Source organism: Triticum dicoccoides, chromosome 6B (assembly GCF_002162155.2).
Source record: "Triticum dicoccoides isolate Atlit2015 ecotype Zavitan chromosome 6B, WEW_v2.0, whole genome shotgun sequence".
NCBI lineage: Eukaryota > Viridiplantae > Streptophyta > Magnoliopsida > Poales > Poaceae > Triticum > Triticum dicoccoides.
The window spans coordinates 323,089,183-323,098,263 of record NC_041391.1 but is presented as its reverse complement, the minus strand read 5'-3'; the positions used below and the strand labels follow the sequence as shown (position 1 = coordinate 323,098,263).

Below are 9,081 nucleotides of genomic sequence, written 5' to 3'. Positions count from 1 at the left end.
GTCTGGTTCCTCCTTTCTTGGGTCAGCCCCTCACTTGGGCTTGGGCTAGAGTGGAGATGGGCCAGGCCCATAAACCAGTTCAACAGTTATGAACCATTGAAAACAGAAATATTTTGGATAGGGTTTGAATAATAGGGGCACTTGCTCTCAAGGCCTAATATCCATTGGTGTCTGTAGCGGCGCCTTACTCCAAGACAGCGTCTGGTTCCTCCTTTCTTGGGTCAGCCCCTCACTTGGGCTTGGGCTAGAGTGGAGATGGGCCAGGCCCATAAACCAGTTCAACAGTTATGAACCATTGAAAACAGAAATATTTTGGATAGGGTTTGAATAATAGGGGCACTTGCTCTCAAGGCCTAATATCCATTGGTTGGTTAGAGAGACTCTGAGGCTTGCTACATGTCCGAATTGACCTCTAAGAAGCTTTTCTTATAGCTAAGGAAGGTGATGTCTAATTCGAAGATGATCAATTCTATATCTATCTATTCTCAAATAAAAAAAATATCTATCTCTATCTAAACAACTAATCTGATATATTTCATAACTTATAGATATTTTCCCTCTCCTCAATCTACACCTAGCTGATTACTGTGTCAGATTCAGGGCTCCGCAGACCCAAGAAAGGTTCGAACTCTGGGGTGTATGCGAAGAGCTCAACCTATCTAGCCTACCAGCTCGTCGCCCCACAACCTAGCCCGATTCGCGTGAGCAAGGAAGAAGATGAACACGACAGTTTACCCAGGTTCGGGCCACCTTGCGGTGTAAGACCCTACTCCTGCTTTGTGGTGGATTAGCCTCTCGAGGGGCTAATGATGAACTGGTACAAGGGAGGAACAACCTCGCGAGGTTCAGGGGTGAGGAATGAGTCGACCCCTTCTACGGTAGTGGCTAACCTATATTTTAGTGGCCTCGGTCCTCTTCCCCCAAAATGTAGGCGGGAAGGGATCCCACAGGGGCCAATTTGAAAGGGGACTAGTACACTTATCCTGACGAAAGGTGGTCTTCGCCTGCAAAGCTTCTGGTCGTGACACAACAGTGGGCTCGGTGATGACATCCGTCCTGCAGTGCTGGCGGTCTTGGTCTTGTTGCACCGGAATGAAAACCTTCGCCAGATTCCTCGGGAACCCACGCCTGTCCTTGCCTCCTTTGCACCAAAGAGGAAACTGCCTCTTCTGCGCCTGTTGGCGCTCGCTTGCCTTGGTCGTCATGGCTTGCGTCATCATAGCCTCATGAGGCTGGGTACCTGCATAGAAATCTCGGCTCCCTTGGGAGGTCTTGGTGTCGTCCGCCTCGCGAGGGGCGGCTTGGCCCCTCCCCCCTCACGTGGGTCTTGTCTTGATGGTCTTGGAGGTGGGCCGTACCAGGCCGTTGAAGGAGCCACGCCATGGGCCGCAGGCAGGCAAGTCTGGGTACCCTGATTCCCAGAATGCTGACAGTAGCCCCCGGGCCCAAGGCGCGCTCGGACTTGGCTTCGAGGTGAAGCCAAGGGACAAGGGCGAAGTGCCACGGGTCCCAATCGCCTGCGGGCTAGGCTGACACGTGGCGCTCGGCAGGACGCGGACGCCTCCGCTCCCCTACGTCGCCTCGGCAACTGTCCGGGCTGACAAAAGGCTGGCTCACCCCGCCAGGCCATCATTACTCCTTGCCTCGCCTCAGATCCCCTTTCCTCCGCCAAGGACATCTCCAGATCCAATCGAGCTCGGCCCCCCTTCCTTCTCCAACTCCGGCGCTGGTGACCCCGCTGATGGCTCCCAAGAAGTGGCAGCCCGTGGCGCACGCTGCAAGCTCGTCCTCCTCTCCTGCGCCTGCACTTAACGCGTCCTCCATCACCGAGGAGGGGCACCTTGCCCTCGTGCTCCCATACACGGCGGGCGACGAGAACGAGTGGAAGGAGACCGTAATCTGGGCCGGCTCCGCCGAGCAGCGGACTCTGGCGCGCACAGTTTACCCCTTATTCCCCCACAACATCTTCGCGGGCTCGTGCCCCCTCTTTCCGAGTTCTTCATCGCCGTCCTTGACCACTACCAGGGCTAGGCCCTGCATTTCCAGCCCCTCTCCATCCTCCTCCTGTCCATCTTCGCCTTCTATTGCGAGGCCTTTGTGGGCGTGAGGCCCTCCATGCCCCTCCTCCGGCACTTCTTCTCTCTGTGGCTGCACAATCCAACCTAGCGCTCCGGCTGCGTGTCCTTCGTCGCGGTTCACAAGAACAACGTGCTCATGAGGGCTGGGAAGGTGGAAAACTTCCGACGCCGTTGGATCTTCGTGGATACCCAGGGCCTCAACGAGCGGTTGGAGCTGTCGACCGCGCTGCCCAAACGGCTCGAGAGGTGGAGCAACGAGAAATTTTCCGACCCCCGGGCGGCGCCCGTCCTGAGGAAGATGACCTTAGACGTGGACGCCAGGGCGCTGATAGGGAGCACACCGCATCCTTTTCGTCGCAAGCGACCGTGATGCTGCTGCTACTTCCTGGCATCTTGAGGACATTGTAGCCGTGGTGAGTTGCTGCCATGAACTTGGCGAGGGCCGGATACCCGAGGATGGCATTGTATGGGAGGCCGATGTGGGTGACGTCGAAGTCGACGAGCTCGGTGTGGTAGTTGTCGCGCTTGCTGAAGGTGATTGGGAGGCGTACCTGCCCCAGGGGAACGGTGGAGCCATCGGTGACTCCTGAGAAAGGCTTGGTGGGCAGAAGCTGGTCGTAGGGCACTTGGAGCGTTTCAAACGTCTCGACGGAGAGAACGTTGAGCCCCGCGCCACATCGATGAGGGTCTTGAGGCGAACGTTCGTGAAGCGCTGTATGTACTTGTGCAAGATCTCGCCCGGCTGCTGCTTCACGCGCCGCAGGTCACATACTTCAGGAGCGCGGTCACGACTACCCTGGAAGTTGGCGATGAAGCGCTCACGAAGCTCGTCCTAGGAAGAAATCGACCCCACCGGAAGGTTCAGGAGCCAAAAACGCGCGCCGTCCTTGAGGGCCATGGGGAACCAGTTCGCCATGACCTTGTCGTTGCCGTTCGCTGCTTCGATGCTCAGTTCGTAGAGCTGGAGAAATTCCGCGGGGTCGGGGGTGCTGTCGTAGTGTGGAGGCAGATCCGGCTTGAACTTGCCGGGCCAAACGACACGGCGCAGCTCCGGGGTGAGAGCATGACAGCCTGCCGCACTCACAGGTGCCGGTCGCGTGGGTGGAGCTTGGTCTTGGCGCCCGCGCGCCATCACTTTCGGTGGCACGCGGTCTTGACGCGGCGGCGCGGGAAGCGCGTGCGCTTCTCCTTGGGGCCGCTGCACCACCTCACAGCTTTGTCGCGCGGCGGGTTGCGTTGGGGCGCCTAACGCCTGGGCACGGGGTCAGCGCTGCGCAGAAGAGGAGGCGCGCCGTGAGCCACATCGCCCGCCTGAGACGGCGGGGGACGGAACGAACGGACGGTGCAGGGGCCTCACCGGCGGCGTTGACGAGCTCAACGATGCGGCCGAGCCAGTCGTCGTAGAGATCATTGGCCGGGCGGTAATGCAAGAGCTCCCGTGCCATGAACAGTGAGGCCTGCGCGTTTGCCGGCACGCGACGAGCATGAGATGACAGATGCCGTGGCCGGAGTGGGTGATGGAGTTGCGGTGCGTCCATCACGCCGCACGGAAGGCGGCAGCGACGAATCCTGCTGCTCACGAGCAGCAGGGTCAGTGGCAGCGTTAGCCATCGGGGAGGCGGAGCGGCGAGGAGCGCCGTTGCCCACGGCTGCCGTCTGGGCGACACGAGTGGCCTGGTGCTCGGCATGGACACGGCGAGCGTCGGCCATGGGTGCGACGGAACGGAGGCGGAACGAACGGTGGAAGGACTTCGACATGCCCCTACCTGGCGCGCCAAATGTCGGAATGTCGGATTCAGGGCTCCACAAACCCAAGAAAGGTTCGAACTCTGGGGCGTGTGCGAAGAACTCAACCTATCCAGCCTACCAGCTCATCGCCCCACAGCCTAGCCCGGTTCACGTGGGCAAGGAAGAAGATGAACACGGCAGTTTAGGATTAGCCTCTCGAGGGGCTGAGGATGAACTGGTACAAGGGAGAACAACTTCGCGAGGTTCAGGGGTGAGGAATGAGTCGACCCCTTCTACGGTGGTGGCTAACCTATATTTATAGTGGCCTTGATCCTCTTCCCCCAAGTAGGCGGGAAGGGATCCCACAGTGGCCAATTTGAAATGGGACAAGTAGTACATCTTATCCTGACGAATGGTGGTCTTCGCCTGCAAAGCTTCTGGTCGTGACGCAACGGTGGGCTCGGCGAAGACATCCGTCCTGCCGTGCTGGCGGTCTTGGTCTTGTTGCACCGGAATGGAAACATTTGCCAGATTCCTCGGAACCCATGCCTGTCCTTACCTCCTTTGCACCAAAAAGAAAACTGCCTCTTCTGCGCCCACTGGCGCCCGCCTGCCTTGGTGGTCATGGCTTGCGTCATCGTAGCCTCATGAGGCTGGTTACCTGCATAGAAATCTCCGCTCCTTGGGAGGCCGCTCCCTTGGGAGGTCTTGGTGTCGTCCGCCTCGCGAGGCTTGGCCTCTCGCGAGGGTCTTGTCTTGATGGTTTTGGAGGTGGGCCGTACCAGGCCGTCGAAGGAGCCACGCCATGGGCCGCAGGCAGGCAAGTCTGGGTACCCTGGTTTCCAGAACGCCGACATACTGCTGTCTGGTTTGATTGATATCCTCATGCGTATGCAGGTCCATGCTATATGGCCACAAAAAGTAGACATGGTTAACTTAGACTATATATACTTTAACTTGTATAGATTATATCATGGTCTCAGAGAATACTTCAATAATTATATCTTGTAGTCATGGCTATTTTTTTCTTGGCACCGAAAATAATTTGTAGTCGCGTAAACCGCTTGATTTTACTCCTTTCCTTGCGAAGAATAATTTGCTTGCTGAACTGCCTATTATTAAGAAATGTCTTTGCTGCAGAGTTCTGGAAGCAAGTTCCTTCAAATGAACCTTATCGTGTCATACTCGGTGATGTCAGGGATAAATTGTATTATACGCGCGAACGTTCTCGCCATATATTGACAACTGGAGTTTCTGACATTCCTGAGGAGTCTACTTTTACTAATGTCGAGATGGTGAGCTCTTATCATCAGATGTGACTTCTTCGTGAAGGTTGCCGCCATTAGTTGTCTAATTGTTCTCCTATGTTGCAGTTTCTCGAGCCTCTTGAGCTATGCTACAGATCTTTGTGTGCTTGTGGTGACAAACCTATAGCTGATGGAAGCCTTCTTGATTTCTTGCGTCAAGTATCAACTTTTGGGCTTGCTCTTGTGAAACTTGATATCAGGCAGGAATCTGATCGACACACTGATGTCCTTGATACTATAACAACACATCTTGGGATCGGATCCTACGCTGAATGGTCTGAGGAGAAACGCCAGGAGTGGCTGTTGTCCGAACTAAGGGGCAAACGCCCATTGTTCGGTTCAGATCTTCCTCAGACTGAAGAAGTTGCTGATGTTTTAGGCACATTTCATATCCTTGCTGAGCTTCCAGCAGATTGTTTTGGTGCTTATATCATCTCAATGGCAACTGCCCCATCCGATGTGCTTGCTGTTGAGCTTTTACAGCGTGAGTGCCATATAAAAAAGCCATTGAGAGTTGTTCCACTATTTGAGAAGCTTGCAGATCTTGAAGCCGCTCCAGCAGCGGTTGCACGCCTATTTTCAGTAGACTGGTATATGGATAGGATCAATGGCAAACAGGAGGTCATGATTGGATACTCAGACTCTGGCAAGGACGCTGGGCGTCTCTCTGCAGCGTGGCAAATGTATAAAGCACAGGAAGAGCTCATAAAGGTTGCAAAGCATTACGGAGTAAAGTTGACAATGTTTCATGGAAGAGGTGGAACGGTTGGCAGAGGAGGGGGTCCCAGTCATCTTGCCATATTATCTCAACCACGAGACACAATACATGGATCACTCCGTGTAACGGTTCAAGGCGAGGTCATAGAGCACTCGTTTGGAGAGGAACACTTGTGCTTTAGAACTCTGCAGCGCTTCACTGCAGCTACTCTCGAGCATGGAATGCATCCCCCAATTTCACCCAAGCCAGAATGGCGTGCTCTAATGGATGAGATGGCTGTTGTGGCAACAAAAGAGTATCGATCAATAGTCTTCCAAGAACCACGCTTTGTTGAATACTTCCGCTCGGTACGTTCACCTGTATCCAATGCTTTTATCATATACCTTGCAGTTAGCATGAGCATGAAGTCAACGTTTCTACAAAGCTGCATGCTAAAAGGTGGTTTTGTTGTTTTTGAGCGTGTATGCCATGGCTTTCTGGTTGATTATAGGAAAATTAGGCGGAACCTAGAATTAGAGTCTTATGGGAGACTGACTCTGACCTATCTATCTCATCTGGTTGATAGTAGAAGGTATGCACGATTGTACCATGGACATAAACTAGGTTGAGCATATATTTAGTGATTTCAAACTAAAGCGTACCTAAAGCCTGCCTTTGGTCAGAGCGCAAGCTAGTGATGCTTTCGGCTACTGGACTTTAGCCATCTAGGGTATGGCACTAAACGGCTTCGCATAGAGCACAAAAACTACTGTTCAGATTCTTCAAGAGAGCAAATACCAACCTAGGGATTATGCTCATTTCCCATTGCTATGTGGACTGTTAGTTTTGATTTATTTCGCATTATTTTTAGACATGTGCACTCTCTAAATTGTGAGCATTGACTTGTACTAAACGACCGTATGGTTGACATATCAACAATGTAAATGTCACTGAATTATATCATAGTGCTGACTGAAGCAGGGTTTGAACTTGGTGGAGATCAAGATCTAATTTGTACTAACTTGTGCATCCATTGTTTCAGGCAACACCTGAGACTGAATATGGTCGGATGAATATTGGCAGCCGGCCATCGAAGAGAAAGCCTAGTGGGGGCATAGAATCACTCCGTGCAATTCCATGGATCTTTGCTTGGACACAGACAAGGTTTCATCTTCCTGTATGGCTTGGGTTTGGTGCAGCATTTAAACATATCATTCAGAAGGACATCAGGAACATCCATACTCTGAAAGAAATGTACAATGAGTGGCCATTCTTCAGGGTCACCCTTGACTTACTTGAGATGGTTTTTGCCAAGGGAGATCCAGGAATTGCTGCTTTATATGACAAATTGCTTGTGGCTGAAGATCTGCAGTCCTTTGGGGAACAGTTGAGACAAAACTTTGAAGAGACAAAACAGTTACTCCTTCAGGTAAAGTGCTAACAGCACGTAACTTGATAATACTATTACTAGGTCCATCCTGAAATATACTTCCGTAATGTGTACGTAGGCTCATTTAAGGAAACCTATCTTTCATAAAACTGATGGTCAAGATGCAACCTTAGAGACTTTCAGTGTCCAAAACAACTCGGATGTGTACGTAATTGGTCATTAAGCCTTTTACATGGTTAGTTGAATTTGGCTGGTGCCATTTCAGAAGTAGATAAAATGATTAGTTGAATGATTTGTTCAAAATGTACTGACCTATACATATCAGACATAATAAAAATAATTACCAGAATCTCCGCGCATGGCTCTTCTAACCATTGTTGATTTGCCCAGGTTGCTGGTCACAAGGACGTTCTTGAAGGGGATCCTTACCTAAAGCAGCGTCTGCGGTTGCGTGAGTCCTACATCACAACCTTGAATGTTTGCCAAGCCTACACCCTGAAGCGGATAAGAGACCCCAGCTTTGAGGTGACGCCACAACAGCCTCCCCTGTCCAAGGAGTTCTGCGACAAGGAGCCCGCCGAGCTGGTGCAACTGAACCGTGGGAGCGAGTATGCCCCAGGCCTGGAGGACACCCTCATCCTGACTATGAAGGGCATTGCTGCTGGCATGCAGAACACAGGCTAGGCCAGTATGCCGCTTGTTGTATAAATAACGTCTTTCTTTTTGAAACGAGGCAAAAAACTTGCCATTTTCATTAATTAAGGAGAAGGTCTAGACATAAGCTGTAGAGCGGCAAAAAGAAAAAGAGTACTCGTCAGTGCCCAAAGATGGGCTTCCTCTTTGATCTTGGCAACAACAATGGAAGTCGGGGTAGCCGTGTTGCGAAAAACTCTAGCGTTTCGCTCCTTTCAAATTTCCCACGAGGCAAGCATCATCAAGGCAAGCATCATCACGGAGACAATCGCCTTCTTGATGTAGCTGCCTGAGTCGATCATTTTTAGCCACCAATCATATGGTGAATATGTTTAGCTAGGTCGCCAATGCTAGTGAACTCTGGAGGAATTGGGCACTTCCGTGCCTTTGCTTATGTACCCGATCCAAATGTCAAGGGGAATGTATGCCTGTGCCGAATTAAATATGTAGTGATAATATGCTTTTGTCTAATAACAGGCTTGCCTCCAAGTCCGAAGTTTCAGGTAGAAACCGCCATTTTGAAGTTTCAATTTTTTAAAAGAAATTCTGTGAATACTTTTATTTTGCTGTTGATATATATTTTTTGAAACAGAGGCAAAAGATTTGCCTCATCCATTAATTAAGTAGGAGAGAATTGACCAGGGAATTGGGGGAGAACCGTCGCCTCATCCATTAATTAAGTAGGAGAGAATTGACCAGGGAATTGGGGGAAAACCGTCACAAACCGTTCCCCTACAAACCGCTGAGCGGCACACACAAATGCCCCACACACACCTTTACAAAGAGTATCTCGCCGAGCTAGCACACATGCGTCATCGTCATCACTTCTTCCCTAGCAGGCGTCGTCGCCATCCTTAATCACCGAGCAAGCGACTCCGACTTTGCTGTGGACGAACACCGACCAAACTCTCACCCCAGAGGCCGTGCAGAAACACACGAAGATCCGTGCCAGAACTCCGTGTCGAGGGCAGCGTAGCTTCGACTCAGAAGGAGAGATCCAAAGAAGAACTATGCCAGGTTGGCGCCGTGGAAGACCACTGAACGAACCACCTCTCGAGGTAATCCCACAGACACGTCGGAGAAGAGCCGACTACCGCAACCACCGCAACGCCTCCGACTTCACTTGCCCCATCATCGTCGCCACAGAAGCCTCGACGCCACATCAATGCCTTCCACCACCCAACCTCC

At 51.9% G+C, this 9,081-nt stretch overlaps 1 protein-coding gene across 1 annotated transcript in view; it reads left to right on the top strand.

Moving 5' to 3' along the window:
- The window catches only part of LOC119322500 (phosphoenolpyruvate carboxylase 1-like), an 18,732-nt gene extending 10,368 nt beyond the window's left edge, over positions 1 to 8,364 (top strand). Inside the window, exons 7-10 of the mRNA XM_037595985.1 lie at positions 4,947 to 5,101; positions 5,180 to 6,178; positions 6,853 to 7,239; positions 7,591 to 8,364. Of these exons, the coding sequence (XP_037451882.1) occupies positions 4,947 to 5,101; positions 5,180 to 6,178; positions 6,853 to 7,239; positions 7,591 to 7,884 (1,835 nt within the window). The 3' untranslated portion in view covers positions 7,885 to 8,364. The remainder of the gene's footprint in view (positions 1 to 4,946; positions 5,102 to 5,179; positions 6,179 to 6,852; positions 7,240 to 7,590) is intronic.
- The last annotated feature ends 717 nt before the right edge of the window (positions 8,365 to 9,081 follow it).